Source organism: Penicillium antarcticum (assembly GCF_028974205.1).
Source record: "Penicillium antarcticum strain IBT 31339 chromosome Unknown utg000005l_segment0_segment0, whole genome shotgun sequence".
Lineage (NCBI taxonomy): Eukaryota > Fungi > Ascomycota > Eurotiomycetes > Eurotiales > Aspergillaceae > Penicillium > Penicillium antarcticum.
The window spans coordinates 2,945,919-2,963,379 of record NW_026695303.1 but is presented as its reverse complement, the minus strand read 5'-3'; the positions used below and the strand labels follow the sequence as shown (position 1 = coordinate 2,963,379).

General features: G+C 47.4%; 9 protein-coding genes across 9 annotated transcripts; 4 read left to right on the top strand and 5 right to left on the bottom strand.

The window, feature by feature from the left end:
* Window positions 1-395: 395 nt before the first annotated feature.
* N7508_005772 (uncharacterized protein) lies at window positions 396-865 on the top strand (the record flags this gene model as incomplete). Its single annotated transcript, XM_058463838.1, has 3 exons — window positions 396-465; window positions 520-579; window positions 633-865. The coding sequence occupies 3 exons, from the start codon at window positions 396-398 to the stop codon at window positions 863-865; spliced, it is 363 nt and encodes a 120-aa protein (XP_058320316.1).
* Window positions 866-2,522: 1,657 nt separating this feature from the next.
* N7508_005771 (uncharacterized protein) lies at window positions 2,523-3,335 on the top strand (the record flags this gene model as incomplete). The annotated part of the gene is made up of 2 exons (XM_058463837.1): window positions 2,523-3,164; window positions 3,216-3,335. 2 exons carry the CDS (start codon window positions 2,523-2,525, stop codon window positions 3,333-3,335), a joined length of 762 nt encoding a protein of 253 aa, XP_058320315.1.
* A 2,054-nt stretch (window positions 3,336-5,389) lies between these two features.
* Window positions 5,390-7,100, top strand: cpdS (uncharacterized protein; the record flags this gene model as incomplete). The annotated part of the gene is made up of 4 exons (XM_058463836.1): window positions 5,390-5,552; window positions 5,613-5,758; window positions 5,808-6,228; window positions 6,277-7,100. The coding sequence occupies 4 exons, from the start codon at window positions 5,390-5,392 to the stop codon at window positions 7,098-7,100; spliced, it is 1,554 nt and encodes a 517-aa protein (XP_058320314.1).
* A 422-nt stretch (window positions 7,101-7,522) lies between these two features.
* Window positions 7,523-8,121, top strand: N7508_005769 (MAPEG family protein; the record flags this gene model as incomplete). Its single annotated transcript, XM_058463835.1, has 3 exons — window positions 7,523-7,644; window positions 7,708-7,831; window positions 7,912-8,121. The coding sequence occupies 3 exons, from the start codon at window positions 7,523-7,525 to the stop codon at window positions 8,119-8,121; spliced, it is 456 nt and encodes a 151-aa protein (XP_058320313.1).
* Window positions 8,122-8,297: 176 nt separating this feature from the next.
* On the bottom strand, window positions 8,298-9,406 carry N7508_005768 (uncharacterized protein; the record flags this gene model as incomplete). The annotated part of the gene is made up of 2 exons (XM_058463834.1): window positions 8,298-9,203; window positions 9,266-9,406. 2 exons carry the CDS (start codon window positions 9,404-9,406, stop codon window positions 8,298-8,300), a joined length of 1,047 nt encoding a protein of 348 aa, XP_058320312.1.
* Window positions 9,407-9,823: 417 nt separating this feature from the next.
* N7508_005767 (uncharacterized protein) lies at window positions 9,824-10,558 on the bottom strand (the record flags this gene model as incomplete). The annotated part of the gene is made up of 1 exon (XM_058463833.1): window positions 9,824-10,558. One exon carries the CDS (start codon window positions 10,556-10,558, stop codon window positions 9,824-9,826), a length of 735 nt encoding a protein of 244 aa, XP_058320311.1.
* Window positions 10,559-11,430: 872 nt separating this feature from the next.
* On the bottom strand, window positions 11,431-12,871 carry N7508_005766 (uncharacterized protein; the record flags this gene model as incomplete). Its single annotated transcript, XM_058463832.1, has 3 exons — window positions 11,431-12,483; window positions 12,535-12,632; window positions 12,691-12,871. 3 exons carry the CDS (start codon window positions 12,869-12,871, stop codon window positions 11,431-11,433), a joined length of 1,332 nt encoding a protein of 443 aa, XP_058320310.1.
* Window positions 12,872-13,966: 1,095 nt separating this feature from the next.
* Window positions 13,967-14,959, bottom strand: N7508_005765 (uncharacterized protein; the record flags this gene model as incomplete). The annotated part of the gene is made up of 2 exons (XM_058463831.1): window positions 13,967-14,674; window positions 14,738-14,959. 2 exons carry the CDS (start codon window positions 14,957-14,959, stop codon window positions 13,967-13,969), a joined length of 930 nt encoding a protein of 309 aa, XP_058320309.1.
* A 1,053-nt stretch (window positions 14,960-16,012) lies between these two features.
* On the bottom strand, window positions 16,013-17,251 carry N7508_005764 (uncharacterized protein; the record flags this gene model as incomplete). Its single annotated transcript, XM_058463830.1, has 1 exon — window positions 16,013-17,251. The coding sequence occupies one exon, from the start codon at window positions 17,249-17,251 to the stop codon at window positions 16,013-16,015; it is 1,239 nt and encodes a 412-aa protein (XP_058320308.1).
* Window positions 17,252-17,461: the final 210 nt, after the last annotated feature.

Sequence of the window (17,461 nt, the reverse complement as noted above, 5' to 3'; positions counted from 1 at the left end):
GCAGATCAACTCAGATGTGATCTAATTTGCGAACATGGCATGCATACACTCTCAGCTTTACTATTGACAGTATGAACACCCCTTGCAACATTCTATACTCGACCGTTGGACAATGTCATACTAGCCGGAGGTTAACCACAATATCCAACAATCGGATGAAATGGAACAACAGAATATCCCTCATGAAGCGAGACTTTGTTAGATCCTGACGCTGCCGCTCCACCGAGTTAATAATCTGCATATAAGATAGAGACATGTTCCAGTTCTTGATATCATTACTCAAGAATCAACAATCGATTCATCAGATTCTACAATCTATCCTGGTAAGACTTATTGTGAGCACTACCTAAATACGAGACATGCTAATAGCTATAGGTAAATACTACCTCGACAAAATGAAGTCAGGCAGCCTTTTCTTGTTCCTCGGCATGGCGCTTGCCGCGCTGGCAACCCCTGTTGCACAGTGTAAGTCATCAAAGTGCGTAAATTTTGGTGAATCAACTTCTGATGAATAGAAAGGGGGTGAGGACCAAAATGACATCGTAGGCGAACGAATCGTGGTCAGCCGTGATGCACAAGGTAAGTGATTATAGTGTGCAAGTTTCGACGTGACACCTTCTAAATAACGAAAGGTTGGGATGACATGGAGAAGAACGTCGTCGAGCGTGATGTGGCTGCTACAAATGCCGCCGATGGTGCGGATCATGGCGGCCCTGGTGGCGGCTACGGCGGAGGATATGGGGGTGGTCGTGGTGGAGGCTGGGGTGATGGTGGGCATGGAGGTGGTCGAGGAGGTGGTCGAGGAGGTGGTCGAGGAGGTGGTCGAGGAGGCAGTTGGGGTGGTGGGCGTGGAGGTGGATGGTAAGTAATTGCGGTATTCAAAGTATTCAACCTCGAAGAAAGATGCCACTCGCTAGTACTTATGGGCTGGGAATATATTGACTACTGCTATAGTCGAGATTTAAGGTGGATTAATTTAGCCTGCTTCAATTGAGAGGCCACACTCGTTAGGACCTAAATTGTTTCCTCACTTGAGACTAGTTATAAACCATAAGCTTGTAGACATGTTTCGTCTGAAAGGCTCGATGGAGTAGGTCCAAGGACGCCAATCAAATGCGCTAAGAAACCGAGCATTATTTGACGCAATTTCATGCCAAATGAGGCGATTTTATAAAGTGAAGCAGATTTCTCATGCATTCTTAGTGGACCCATATCCAACTGGAGGCTACATCTAGCTTACTACTGATGCCCGGGCTCAAAAGACAGCATTTCTTACCCACTCAGTTCGAGCGAGAGACTTTGACCCATCTAGTATGTACCCGCGAAAATCCCAGGCCTCCATGCAAATGGCGGCATAGTCATCCAACGGTCCAATGGAGTATGCTATAAGCGAAATTTATGATAATTTCAAGAGAACTTCATCTTTCGTGTATCGTACTCAAGACTCCAATCAATATCACCCCATCAGAATACATATAAAAAGATAAAAATAGTATTGCCAGGCAAGGAACAAGCGGTGAGAATAAAACTCACACGGGGAATTATCCAATAAAAAGCAGTCCATTATTGGCACAGTTGACTCAGACAAGCAAGGGAGAACATTATAATCCCGAATCTAGACCGCGCCCACGCCAGGGGTGTGACTGTGGCTCTAAGGAACCGCCCTAAGGGACCGGTCCCTAGCAATAAGCTTATATGCTAATGAGTGAGTCATCGGTCGGGAGTCCCGGAAGTCAACACTGTCAACACTGAAGTTTTGATCATACTGATGACGATAGCTATATTCATGTGGAATGACGATGAGCAGATCAGTCAAATAGTAGACAGCGGATTGGATGTGGTGAAAGTGGAGGAAGGAAGGGATATCGTCATAGGAGTCGATCAGTGGAGGTCTCGGATGTGGATGCAACGTCGGCCTTGCATGACTTTAGTCTTTATGTATGGTGAATCATGGGATGTGAATTAGGTAACAAGTCAAGTGTAGTTGAAACTATTCGAACTTTTCACATCCAACGTTCTCAGGGCATGAAATAGACCTGTTCTAAGAGTGGCGTTAGTTGCCTTAGCCAATATGGGCTTACCGGAATGATATCACTCAACCAGAGAAAGGAAGATTCGGCAGGGTCCAAAAGTAGACTTCAATAGGTGGGACCCACGGCAATCTGGGGCTAATAACCATGTCGACAGATGGTACTAGGCGATTATTGGTAAAGTCATGGACCGATGAAAATTCTAGCGCGCGAACTAGACTCGGATAAAGTCTGATCTCCATGAGCTGCGCAAGACGTCACGTCACAGTCGTAGCTTCCTGTCCCTGACTTATTTACTTCTCTGCATTTCTCTTTACTCTGTAAATCTGATTTTCCATTCTACTCAGTTCATTTTCAGCCGCTGTACGAGCACTCAGCCCCACTTCTAAACTGGTGACTTATACTCCCATACTTAGATCGTGTGATCACCGGATTCCTTCACACTTCGCCTTCAACCTTTCTTCTCTCTCAAAATACCCTGGAACATTGCAAATGGCTGTTGACTGCATGTCCATGGCTTCGCGCCACCATCCTCACCACCCTTTCAATGAACATACCTCATTAGATCGGCGCCCAAGTATGAGCTCAGGCATGAGCAGCAACAACCCATATGCTCGCTACATTTCCCCTGCTCCATCTGCCTATTCCCGACGGTCGCGCTCGGAGTCAGTAAACTCTGCGCCGTCGATCTGGTATTCCGGCACACCCGAACATTATCCGGTTGAGCCGAGACGCAGCCAGGACCCATCTGTGCCTCGACGCCGCCGCACTACTCACAACCCCCACAAGCCATCGCGACACTCGCAGCTTGTGCAACCCGATATCATCGATCAACTGGACGATGTGTCCTTGTTCTCTTATCACCATGAGGGTCCTTACGATGCTGCCCGTCCCGAACGGAACCGTATCAGCCAGTACAGCCCACTCGAAGCTGTCAAGGAGTCCAATGCCGAGGCCCTCCGGGCGACTCCGCATCACAAGATTGCGGATGCCCTGAACAGCCACCGGCCATTGGACGGAATTGCCTTTTACCCACCCGGAACTACGGACCGGAGTGGCCAGGAGTATACTTACGAAGAAGGCTCCAACATGATGAATGATTTCTCCGGCAATTTTATGCGCCTGCCAGGAACGGTATGTTTTGATCAATTAATTCTTGAGTGGCACTTGCTAATGTTGGTACAGAAATTCACGGACGAAGATTTCAAAAATGACCCATTCTACAACCGTCCTCTGTCAAACCCGTTCTCCTCGATTAAGAAGAGAATCAGTCTGCGCTTGAAGAAGCGCCGCAGCACTGCCTAAGTTTGTCGTCGTCCAAACTTCTCAATTTGACGCCTTCATGACATGCTCTTTATGATTCTCATACGATTTTATTATGCCTGGATAATGGGATATCTCAATACACTTTCAATTGGGGTTCGGTGTTGGTCACTGTTTCTTTTCATCGGTTCATGCTCATCGGTTTTTGGTTATTGTGATTTTATGATACCAGAGGCTGTTTCATCCCCTCTAGGTGCTTTAGGTGTTTAATATAGGTCTTGTCAATATATCACTACAATGTTTACTGAAATGCATGACCCTCGTATATTCCTACCTAACATACCCACTAGCCAAGCTTCTTGGCCTACAATCTCACCTGATCATTTATCATTTGGAGATTCAAATGCCAAACCTCAGAAATGTCACGCGTTACACAACGCCGATCGCTCCCATCCCGTGCATCCCTCGCGTCTCCTCATCCCCAGACTCCGTGAGACAATCTCCGACTCGCACCATTCAAACTCTGCATTCTTGGACCCTTCTGGTCACCTGCCGCGTCCTGTCATCTGTTCCCCATGGTGCCAACGCAAATATCAGCCACTTCCACATCACCAAGAAACCCAGTCTTCCACGTGCCATCTATACACCTGCATGTATATCTCCATGCAGTCGCAACGCGACCGACAAGAAATGCGGGGTGCAGTGTCTCGTGCGCTTATTGCCCCACGATCTGGAACTTGACTTTGCGTTTGCCTATAGTTTTGGGGTTTTGGTATGCATTGAGCTACCAAGATGATCGCTCCCCCGCTTCATGTGAAAGATATCACCCCGCCAGAGGCTAAAAAGTGATAGTCCTCCTATCGGTCTAAGCTACCATGCTCGGCTCCAGTATCCGATGTTGAAAACTACAATCTCAATATCCTGCAGGTGGCTTTGATCGTCTGATATCTAAAAAGCAAACATATTTTCGGCTTTGATGACCGTATTCGGTTAGCGGAGAAGTGTTTTGTTGCAGGGTTGTGAGCTAATGTTGATTATTTGACCAGCTTGGTGCATACCTGGCAGCATACGGGGAATAGGGAATACGAGCTATATCCTGCTGCTATACCGCCCCTTCCCCTGCCTTTTGAGATCAGTCACCATAGGTTCTGATCGGGGCACTGGGAGGGTGGCAATATTTAGGTCGAAATTGCGCTTAGCTTTGCGATAAGAAGATTTCGCCTCATTGGGCGGAAGCTGTGTGGGATAGGCATCAGAGAAAGACTGGCACTATCCGGGTCTTCTTATGGAAAGGCAAACATGGTTTTGCTTGGTATATCTACTTACACAAGCTGGAGTAAATTTAATCTTGTTGGATTCTATCTACCCTACAAATCGACCAGTTTCCCATTTGGGTCACCCTGCAGAAATCAATGCCATCGAAGTCGGATCGAAGGCATCGAGACTCCGTTCGCTACGATCATGTCAGCTCATGGGTGTCATATCACTGGAGGAAAATTTCCGTGGTCAGCAGCTTTCGGTAAAATGCTTAGCATATCGGCAACCTGGATATTCACAGGTAGTTCCCGCCACCAAAGTCGAGTTCACTGAAAGAAATAAAGGCCACTTCCACCGCATAAACGACGAAACAAATCGTGACGTTCCTGACTCCAATTTACCCCTCGCATCAACGACCCCTGGCTAAGTCCCATTAGTCAAGATCATCTACTTAACTGAGGCGCAATCTGCAAGCGAAGCAGGACTCCGTCGGAGTTATAGAACTCCCCTACAACAAGACCCTCAATTTCGAACATGACGCCATCATTTAGCATGTCACCTTCCTAGTTATACCTGGCAGCGTTGCAATTATTCTAGGCCACCACGTTACCCCGCTTGGCGCCGACGAATGGCTGCTTCACGGCGGATATCACCGCCAGACGATGTGGAGCCCTGCAGCTTCGGCGAAGCTTGGTGATGCGGTTGTCTCTGGTGAGGCAGTGATCTGTGTTTAATCCGGGCATGGAGTAGGCAAAACAAAAACAATATGCAGTCGTTAAATAGATGGGGTAGCCTCGCAATCGCAGTGTCTAATTAGAGTTGAGCAGGAATATTTCATGATGTTGGTTTTGGCTCCGTTTACACTCTTTGTGGCTGCGGTCGCTGCTTTGCAGAGTCCGCACCACAAGGCTGCGTCTTTGAAACAGTCGGTTAGGACTATTAACAGGAGAGGAGCTGCTTCTAGTCAAACTGAGCATCAGTATTTGAATAAGAAGACGGAGAGTAAGTCTGGGCTATCTGTTACCGGATGTAACACTGAACAACACATGCTGACGTTACTAGAATTCGCCGTCAACGGCACACACTTTCCCCAAGTGCCTTTCGATATCGGTGAAAGTTACTCCGGTCTGTTACCCAACACGCCTCATGGGAACTCGAGCTTGTTCTTCTGGTTCTTCCCATCTACCAACCCGGCTGCGAAGAAAGAGGTATCTCGCCGTCCAATCCCTTACAGGCGCTATTCTTATTTTTTTTTAGATTACCATTTGGTTGAACGGAGGCCCCGGATGTAGTTCGCTCGACGGTCTGTTGCAGGAGAATGGCCCATTCCTGTGGCAGTCGGGCGTGTATGAGCCTGTGCGAAACCCTTACTCGTGGACGAAACTGACCAATGTCGTCTACATTGATCAGCCTGCCGGCACTGGTTTCTCCCCTGGTCCAGCTACGGTGGAGAACGAAATTGATGTGGCGAACCAGTTCAACGATTTCTGGAAGAACTTCATTGAGACCTTCAGCATGCAGGGCTATAAGGTTTACATTACCGGCGAGAGCTATGCTGGGCAATATATTCCCTACATTGCTTCTGGGATGTTGGACCGCGAGGATAAGAAGCATTTCAACCTGAAGGGCATTCAAATTAACGATCCCTCTATCAACGAGGATGATGTTCTTATTTATGGTGAGTACCACTATCTTCGTCCAAATGCCATCCACTAATCCCTCCTAGCCCCCGCCGTCCCAGCATTGAACTACTTCTCCAATGTCTTCGGCCTAAACGAAACATTCATGAAAGAAATCAACAAGCGCAACGATGAATGCGGCTACACAGAATTTCTAAGCAAAGCCCTAACCTTTCCCCCACCAAATAACTTCCCAGTCGCACCAAGCTCTAGCAAACACGGCTGCGACGTCTGGGACCAAGTAGTAAAAGCAGCAACCTACATTAACCCCTGCTTCAACATGTACCACCTAACAGACTTCTGCCCCTTCCTCTGGGACGAAATGGGCTTCCCATCGCTAGCAGGCGGACCAAACAACTACTTCAACGAATCAGCCGTCCAAGAAGCCCTCCACGTCCCACCAACAAACTACGCAGTCTGCGGAGGAGACATCTTCCCCAATGGCGATGGCTCAGTCCCCAGCGCATTAGGACCCCTCCCCAGCGTCATCGAGCGCACGAATAACGTCCTCCTCGGCCACGGCTGGTACGACTACCTTCTCTTCGCGAATGGATCGCTAGCTACTATCCAGAACATGACCTGGAATGGGAAGCAAGGTTTCCAAAAGCCTCCCACTGAGCCGTTCTTCGTGCCGTACACGGATGCTCTGGAAAAAATTGCGAATGGCCATTCGAGCACGCCTTGGACTGCTGATGCCGGTGCTGGTATTCTCGGAACCGCACATACTGAGCGTGGCCTTACCTTTAGTACTGTCTATGGATCTGGTCATGAGATCCCGCAGTATGTTCCTGGTGCGGCTTATAGGCATCTTGAGTTTTTGCTCGGGCGCATCGACAGCCTTCAGCAGAAGGGGTCTTTTACTGCCCTGTAGATAATCTCTTTTTGTGTTGTGATTGGTTGTTACGAAGAAGATGACATATTATTTAGAAGGGGGAACCTCCAAGAATGTACAAATTTTACTCTTTTCAAGAGACTTTTCTGGATATGACGTCATCCATAACAGCCCACCGGTGGCTTGCGAGAACATTAACGTTATGCTCGTATTTCCACCTCCAAGGCTGTAGCATGATTAGATTATGGTATACATTCTTATTTGGTGGCCTTGGGCTATTTACTTTCTCTGCAATATGCTTAAATCTAATGAGTAGAGTCAATAACAACCATAACGTTATGCCTGCCCCCACCATGTTCACATAAAAGAGCTTTGTATAAGTCCAAGAAACAATAGAAATCATCTCTCACAATAAAGACCAATTTGATACAAATCAAAGACTCCTCGAAACAGATTTCACTATGTCTACCAACAACTACTCCATCCCATCAATCATCGCCGCCTATGGCCTCGGTATTGCTCCGCACGGGTACTACCTGGTAAAGATGATGGCCAATGCAAAGGGCCAATCGAGCAATATCTTGTACATTCTTCCAAGCTATACACCTACCCATACTTCAAGAGGATCCGGCTAATAAATTCAAAGCCCTCGAGAAAACCTCTCCACGCTGAAAGGTCAGATCTCAACCCAAGTATGGGAAAGGCTCGCCAGAGCCCGCGGTGCACATTTGAATGCCATGGAAGGACTTCCGATATTTGCTGCTGCCATGGTATGTTTCATTCACTGATACACTTGGACCTTGGAATGTTTATGTTAGATACCCTACTCTAACAAATATGCTTCCTATAGCTGACAGGAACCCTGGCGAAGCTTCCTGCGAAAGATATGAATACTTTAGCGGTTGAGTACCTCGGTGCAAGAATTCTGTATACGGCCCTTTATATGGGTGTTCGATCTGAGGCGGCGAGTTATCTGCGCACTGGTGTCTGGGCTTGGAGTATTTCGCTTCCTATTTGGGCTTTGTATAAGGCTGAGAAGGTTCTTTATGGCTCCGAGTGATGCTAGCGGTAGCTACTGTACTATGTCTTGCGATAGTGCTGGGATTCAATCCCTTGTAATGACTCCGTTCGTCAAATGAAATAACATTACAGAGTCAAAGCCCTCTCCCCTCTCTTCCGCCGTAGATCATTACTACTCTCGACAATACTACTCTCAAATGCCCACCACCATCTCTCTTACACCAATTGACCAGTTTCCCACTCAACCGGCGAAAAAATGTCCCGACCCCGGATATTTACTCCCTCGCCGCCAGGATCCTCCATATCATATACCAGCCTTGCAAGGCCTAATTGGTCCTGTGCGCTTTTTGGGCGCATTTCAATAGGAAGGTTGAACACTTGGATCAGTTTGTCTCGTGCGCCGGGCCACGGGAGAAGATCTAGAATTGGATGGTGGGGGATCAGGCGCTGGGTTAGTGTTCGTTGGAGGTGAGATGGTAGCTCATAAATTGTTGATGATGTTTTTGCTGATGAACCTGTACTTTCCAAGGATGGAGGTAGTATATTGAACCAATGAGAAGAGTTCGATTGGAAAAACGGGCTGATGGCTGTCATATCCCATATAAGCTCGGTGATGTTTAGTCGCTGTGCGACTTTCATTGCAACATTCAACAGAGTTAAGGACGGGACATCAAGTAAGTGATCATCGGGAAAGTTGAAGAATGATGCGTCGTGGTTTTGAAGTTCCGTGGAGATGTCGATGTTAGAGTCTAAGTTGTTGGGAAGACTGCGTGAGGGTCGGTTTTCAAGTTGGTTCAGCATCGCATCTTGGCCCTCTGCATTTTCCCATTCTAACGATGGGGGGATTTTGTATATTGATTGGCCGAAAGTAAGGTTGTTAAATGGCAATGTAGAGTATATTGGCCCCATCGCTGAGAGGTCGGACGAGGGTGTTTGAGGAAATACTGGGATATTTGCGTGATTATGGTTGTCCGCACGAAACGATTCATCGGTGAAGTGATCATAAGATTCAATTCCAAGCTCAGTTGAGATGGATCCGGTGTAGCCAATTTGCTTGTCCGTGGCATGAGCTTCACACTGGGCCGTGGCTGGAGGCGACAATACGTCCTGAGGGACATCAATCTGGTCCGCACCCTTAGATTCCAGAGCTTGGATCTAATCCCTTTTTCTTTTACCTGTTAAACATTTAGTGGCGGTAGCTTGCTTAGGTGGTGCGCCTTACGGTATCTTCTTTGGGCGAGAATGTTAAGGACACGCTTCCGCTCCATGGCATCTTCGTTCAGTCGGGGAGGAACCAAGTCCGGGGGTTTTGGTTTTCGAGCCATGAGAACTTATGATGAATTTGTAAAAGAGAAGGCCGTAATGTTGCTTCTGGTGAACCTTGAGAGTGGAATTAAGTACGATCGGTGAAATGTGCTATCGTTTCACAGTCTGCTCGTATTCGGGCGACGCCGAACGCATCTGCGGGGTCAAGGTAGCAAAGGCCAAAATTTGAGGTCACCTAAGCTCGTAAGGCAGAGTGCGATATTGAAAATGTTCGTCTACATCTGGGCATGTTGTTCAGGAACCCCAACTTCTTCTCCTTACGAATCTATTATCTGTCTGCGAGACTCAAATGGTCTGTCTTAAAACATACATTATTGTAACTCTGAGCTCTTCGATCATTACATCTAACCAATAACTCCCCTCCTTCACAGACAGAACATATCGAGATTTCATACACGGTGGACCGTTATTTCCCCTTAGTGGTGCTTCTTGGCGGCAGAGGAAGCAGTGGAGCTAGGGGAAGCAGTGGAGCTAGCACCGGCAGAGGAGCTGGGAGTAGCATCCAGAGGACCGATGCGGAGGGGACCGCAGGGGCTGGAGGGAGCAGTGAGGCAGCCACCAAGGTACTGGCCGAGGCTACCAGTGGCGTTACGGTTGGAGATGACCTGGTTGGGACCGTAGGCCGACACCAAAGAGGTGGCGTTGTCGGCGAAGAGGGTAGAGTTGACGCGGCTACCGATGAAGGTAGCGTGGCCGTTGTGCTCAGCAGCCAGGCGGGCCATGAGGAAGGAAACCTCAGGAGACTGGGTGTAGCCAGCGAGAGCAATGAAGGCACCGGTCACAGTGGACTCAAACTGATAGGCGTAGTAAGCCCAGGCAGCGGTGGTGTTGACCTGGGGGTAGGTGAAGCTGCACTGGGGCTCCTGGAAGCCGGAGAGCGAGGAGGAGGCCTTATCAATAGCTTCGACCGAGAGGGTGTTCTGGTTTGAGAGACCGGAAAGAATCTTCTTGTAGCCCAGGACAGTCGCGTTCCTCGAGTTGGAAGGGAAGTTGGAGTCGACAGTGGAGTTGTAGTAGCCGCCAATGAAGTCAGCTAGACCCCAGGCGAATTCCAGAACAGCAGCATCGGAACTAGAGGGTGCGCAAGAAGTGGCAGCATTAGAGGCAGTAGCTCCAGCCAAGACGAGGCCAACCAAGTTGAGGAAACGCATATTTTATATGTCACTTCTAAGGGATATAATATTGAGGGAGGTGAATGTAGGAGAAAAGAAACGCCATGCGTACCCGGGCACGACTTTATACCACTGCACCACGAAGCACGCATAAGCTGTTTTCGAGTCATGATCATGGCTAGATATGAATGCGGCAGGACTCTCACAAATCACGCTAAATTAACCTGGCACACAACCGGTAGTTTTTTCCATGCCGGCGTCATAGAGGTTAATGGCAGGGAATGCGCCTGAAATACTGGAGAACAGCAACTATGGTGTTCAATGAGATATCTATATTTTATGTAAGTGACGTATACCATTGCATATCTCAACAGGCCAGATCAAATCGCCGCCCAGTATGACAATAAAGTTTCGGGAGCGTGGAGCGCAAGATTTGAGCTGCGAACTGTAGTTCGGGGGAGTCGGGATACCCGGTGTGGCGCGGATGATGGCGTCGTAGACTTGGAAAAGCTCTCAGTTGCATCTTGAAATACTTGGAATTTCATGGACTTTTTAATACGATTATATCTTACTAAAAAGTTTATATACTCTAATTGAAATAAAATCAAGATTCCCCGTCAAGGTAACATATTCTACGTTGTTACATTTTTTAGCCGTTCGGATGAGAGCGGATAATCAGGTCTAAGACTACGAAATATCTTCTTTACAATGATTGATCAAACTTCTCATAATTCAATTTGACAATTTTAATGGCTATAAAAGTCCAGAGCATCCAAGCTTGGTGCACTTGGACAAGACGCACAGGTTCTGAAACAAAACTAGCAACTATCGACTTAAGATGACTATCCAACCCATGTTTCACGCTATATAATCCGCCGCCAATCATGTACATAAATTCACACCGAGTCTATCTATATACATTTCATGTGATGCGCAACTATACAAATCCCGCTCAACAGAGCACTGAGTCCCGTACACAAAATGACAAGACCATATCCACTGCCATATCCCCCGACAAGTAGACCCTTCCAGGGATCTGTACGAACCAAAGCCTCACTGAAAGGCCCACTGACGACATTGCCAATTCCTCTTCCCAGGGCAATGATTGAAAATATTATGGTTGCATCAGCGTTTGGATCGACTTTTTGGACTTCATTCGTGATCCCCGACCATGTAGCCGAGAAGCATCCTGCAAATAGTCCGTATGCCACGCTGAAGACTAACAATGTTGGAACTGTTGACGAAAATCCCCAGAGGAATAGCACGGCCAATGTACTGCCAACAGTGGAGATTGTAATGCAGGTTATTACATGGAACCGATCTGCTAGATGACCCATGCCCACGCTGCCGAACACAGACGCTAGATTCAACAGCATCACTGTAAGTGAGGATATGAAATTAGAGCCTCCGATACTACGAGCGTATGTTGGCAGGTATATTCCCGGTAGGAAAAAGCCCAGTGCTTCCATGATGTTGCCAATCTGATAGATGACAAATACCTTGTTGAGAAGGAATCGGAAGTTGAGACGGTGGTAGCCAATTGTTTTTGAAACCGGCAGTCGTGGTTTGTGGAAGTATAAGAGTGGAGCCGCAAGAACAAAAATGAGAATGGAGATGACTCTCAATGTAGTTTGATATCCAAAGTTCGACAGGAGTCTTTCCACGCCGATCGGGAAGGCTAGACCAGATACCCCTGATCCAGCCCAGACTATGCCGAATGCAAGTCCTCTTCTTTTGACGAACCACTCGCTCATGTAGAGAATTGAAGGACTGTATGCAATACAGCCACCAACTCCAAATCCAACACCTTGTGAGAGAATTAGATGGGTAACGTTTGTTGAGAATGAACCCATCGCTAGAGAAAAACACATCGTGGTTAATCCTATAATGGAAAACCATCTCCCCATCTTGGGCATAAGAATCATTGCAATTATCACAACGGGGCAGCTCAGATAAGAGATTCCCTGTGCAAGCCGTTAGCAGTGAAACGGGGAATAAAGATTTGGCACACTAACCGTAGCACATGTTCCAATAACAGCTACCATGTTAGACCCCTGGAATTCCTCAAGCTCGCGGTAGTACTTTTCAAACACACCAAAACCAAAGGCGAAGCCTATAGTACCATTAATTATCGTGTTCTGCATGATAGAAAGTTTCTCTGTATTACTTACCCCATATAAGAGCCTCAAGCATAACACATGCTGCCAGGAACATCCATGCTTGGATCCCTCCATCCACCGGAGGTAATCGTTCCTCTTCAGTCGAGATATCATCAAACTTTTCAGGACATAAGCGTATCTGGGCCTCGCTTCCAGTTCGTGAATTGATGCTGCAAGAGTGTCGGGTCTCCATTTTGATCGTAGTCTGTCAGGTTGAATGACATAGCATGTGAGACAAGACAAGGATCCGGTTTAGACGGCCGACCTATCGGTTATAACTACATGTGTTTGCACCTATGATTAATTTTTGTCACATTGCTCGATGACTGTCAAGGGAGGTCCAAGTTGTTGGAAGGGATGAGCAAAACCATGTCAGAGGCCAACCAGGTGACGGGAAGAATTTCCCTACGTCTTGGATTATAAGGCTGGCATGTAACTTCTGGGATCCGCGGGTTATAGCCGGCAATTTTGCCTCTCATCTTGAGACGCCGGTCATTGATTGTGCAATCTGAACGGGAATCTGGGGATTAGGCCTAGCAGAAGTGTAACTTGTGAGATCACTTTCATGGATCCACTGTCCAAGCCATGGCGGAAAGCCCCTGCTTTAGGTCTCCTCTAGGCGTAGAGATTGCGAAAGGCCCCAATTTACGTGCTTCGCGTGGAGAATAGAAAGATTATTCGGTCTGTGTCGGAGGATTGTGAGCTAGGACAGATGGAAGACGGCTAGGAACGGGCATGCGAAGGGATTGGAATGTAGGGTACGCGCGCTTCCAAACAAGGTTGAAAACACCGGAGACTTTATCAATAAGGTGTGTTATATGATATCATTGATCAAGCTTCAAGCTGTAATCCGTAGCTGAAAAAGCCCCTTGCTTGCATAATTCCCCGTAAGACCACGTTAGACTCGTGATAAGTCAAGAACTTTGTTCTTGGTTTTGACAAAAAAGGGGCTCTGTGGATGTTCCAATGATCTCGTTCCTAATGTGACATAGCACGCAACATGGTTGAAATCGATGCTGATCGCTGTTATACTTTTCTCTGCTTGCTTTTCTCCGGCGCTGGGCACGCGACCACTATAGCGAAGCAGCTGCTCCTAGGATGGTATACTCAGAAATATATATACGTAAAGAGCTTCAATGGGGCCTATGCAGCAAACATTGCTGGTTACTCAGGCATTATAAACAATAAACCAGGTCTTTAGGTATGCTAAATATATTTCGCTAGTTGCTAATGTTGTGGTTCAAATCCAGTAAATGTACGACACTTCACGAACATTCACCAGATGTTCTTAGTTGATTAACCACAGATTCTGGTCCAACCCATATCCATATGGAATCCACGAATCATTAAAGTACCTTTGTAGCACAGTCTGCCCGTAGCTCATATCATCGACGCAGTACCCACCCCCGCCAGGTCCAATGTGGGCACAGTGCACGTCGGGCCGGTACTGCACCATATGCTCATGAACCTCCCGACACAGCAAGGTATTCCGACCCAGCTCATAGCTTTTTCCAAACCGTGCGATCTTGGTCAAAAAGTCATAACAACTAGCACTATCTGTATACTGCTGATTTGATCCTGTGCAATGTTGTTCGTGGGTCTCGCAAATCGTTTTTGCTAGCAGATCAGCCACATATGCGACAGCCTGGTCCGGGGATGTGGCATTGATCTTCGTTGCCACGCCTCCGATCAGGAAGTCAACTAGGTACTCAAACCAACGGAACACGGCATCGTATTGGGCAATCTTTCCGTCTTTGTTGAACTCAATCCATGTATCGATTGTGACGGGGATGAGAACTCCGAAGGTGGTTGCGTTGAAGGTTACCACGGTAGTCGCAGAAGCGATATTATCGTTGGCGGCAAACTGGGTGATGTTGTATGCTATTGGGACACCGACAAGACTGACATGTACTGGATCTGAAAAGAGGCCGAAAATATATTCGCGGTTGAGCTCGTCTCCATCAAAAGTGCGGGTAATGTCAACGCGCCCTTGAACCTATGATTTGGGGAAAAGCCCACTAAGCATACAAGAATGACTCTTAAAGGGATGTAATCTTACATCGGAAGCAAATATGGTAGACGAATTGCCCTGTGTCTGCTTCAAGTTGGCAGGGTAAAGGAAAGCATCCCAAAATGTCTTTTCAAGATCCCAAAGCTGGTCAAATGTGAATGTTGGCTTTGCATGCTTTGTGGGAGAGTTCTTGGACGCTTCCACCGAAGCAAAAAAGCAAGCCAAGATAGCTGCAAGCAAGGGTGCCCATGAGCTGGCAAACAAATTCATCTCGGTTCTGAGCGAAACGATTCACCCTAGCTCCTTAGATCTGTGGTGAAAGGGGCCTTTGGGGATCCACGGCGTTGGTCCTGGTATAAATAGAGCTTTCATTGCCGCATTTTTGCCTAATTCATCTATTATTTATGGTATGTCAGATCTGATCTCTGTTCAGGCGTCCCAATCAAATCGGCTGACCCAAATGGTTTGCCCTTGGCATGTACCGATACGAGAGCCACGGTCAGGGGCCTTGCTCCATTGAAGCGATCTAGACTAGCGCCTGCATGAAATGTTAGGATAATCCGGCCGTGGTCGGCAGGGCACTCCAATGCCAATTTATTCGTTGATGGTATGTTTGCTTTTGCAAGGGTTGAAGATCGACTTCCCGCCACCGGGAAAACTGAGACTAAGTGAGACAGTATTTACTGAATTAAAGAATCCTCAGGACAGCGTGTATATTTAATCACGATCTATCTTAAATATCTGGGTTGCATATTTGTGAGTGGCAGTCCACCGGTCTAAGGCTATTTACAGTGGCTCTGGAAGTATTTGAACTCCACAGCTTTTGACCCCAGTATGTTACTTTGACATTAGCTTTTTTCTAGATATTTCTATGCACCCTATGGCTGGAATTTACTAACTCATCCCAAAGCAAGTATATTAATTGGTGCCCCATGGATCATCAGCTTTCAAACATAAACATCCCGACTATAACTCAACCCCCTTGTTAGTCTGCAGATTGTTCGGATACACGGTCAGCAACTAATATCTGGCGTAACTTATGAGCCAGATAGAGGAAGTCAATCAAGGTCTAGCATGTGAAACTTATTGTATCATCGTATATCTATAATAGTATACTAAACGCACACATCCTGGATACGAGGGTCGATATTGTAAGCACGGCCTACAGGTGCGGCACTGACCCATGTATGACTTTGCGGAGAACCAGGATAGCTCCTCTCTGGTGGCATTTGAGGAATCCTGAATTGCATTTTCCCATGTTCACACGTGAGATCATATTACCCCTTGAGTGGTATTCCCACCTGAAAGCCGAGAGAAGCGACGCTAATAGTCATTTCCCGTAGACCCGTAAAGATGAACTCCCCGCTCAAGAACCTCAATCTCATTGCCGACCTGAACATATAACCCCATATTTTGCTCTTCGGCCTCCATCAAGTTCCGATCTTCAGGAACGCAGTGCATGCCAAGATAACCGAGTGCCGCCTTATTTCCCGTTTCGATCGTACGGTGCTGAACTAAAGTTGTGCTTGGCTGTGGTTTGCCTTTCTTTTTCTCTGGGAGAGGAATGTCCGTTTCGAATTTTCCAGTGTCGGTGTTGACGTTCGGCATGGTGCATCGAGATGTGCGGCAGACAACAGAAAGGACAGGAGCCACACTGGCGCGCAATTTCTCACTGGAATCAAATCGGGCATGCTTCGGCAGTATACGGTAGCGCTTCCATGTCTCTTCTTCATAGGCGGGAGTGTTTGTGATCCATATATTTGCCCGGAAGCGAAGTGCATTTAGGGGTTGGTTCTCCTGAGGAAGAAGTGCTGACACAGCATGTACGGATGACAAATTGTTGATATTGATAGGCTGTTGGTCTGTGTAGCCGTGCACGGCTGGTGTGCCGATATACTGCAGTGGCGCGAGGTTCTTATCGGTGTGCACGAGGGTATCTGGAGTACACCTCAAAATCGTAAGACTTGACTGATTGGAAAGTCGCAGAAACTTCTTCAGCTTGGGCAAGGCAGACGCAACCGAGGGTACTTCTCCCATATCAAGGCCCTTGGCATCCCGGGAGTGGATACGGAACGTTTTCATTTTCATGTTAAATCGGTCCATCTGAGTGGCTGTAATTTGGAGGGGTACAACGCAGGATACCTTAGGTGTAGCGGAGAGGCTCCATGTATGGAAAATTGTCTCAAATCGAGTTCTCCAGTCTGGCGTATCTAGGTCTGGAAATGTCAAAACCACACATCCACCTGATTGAACTAACGGGTCATCCGGGTTGCTGTCCTTGGTCGGCAGCCATAACTCTGATGCGATGAGAGCCATATTTGGTTTTGTGCGCTGGCTGATGAAACGCCATTCCAAGGTCGCAGGGTCTTCGGCTTGAGGGCTCTCAGTTGCCAGTGCGAAAGATCGGTCATACATAAATCCAGACTTGGTAAGCAACGCGCGATCAACCTCAACAGGCCCACATGACTTGACAGGATGAATGTATATCGCCTTCACACGAGGTAGTCCATCAACGGCGGTTCCTTCTGGTGACTCATATTTGCGATCATATTGATCAGTCATGTTGCTCTCGCGTAAACCATGTTTTCGTAAATTTTGCAATTGTCTTCTCATCGCAAAAGTGCTGCCAGAGTATGCAATGGCCGCAAAGAGCAAGCACAACAGAAGTGACATTGTGACGAAGCCATACAATATGGCCGCAGTATCTAGCATGCCGCAAAAAGAGTGGAGATATCGAAGGAGCATTTTTCGAACACGCCCTTTCGTAAAGGA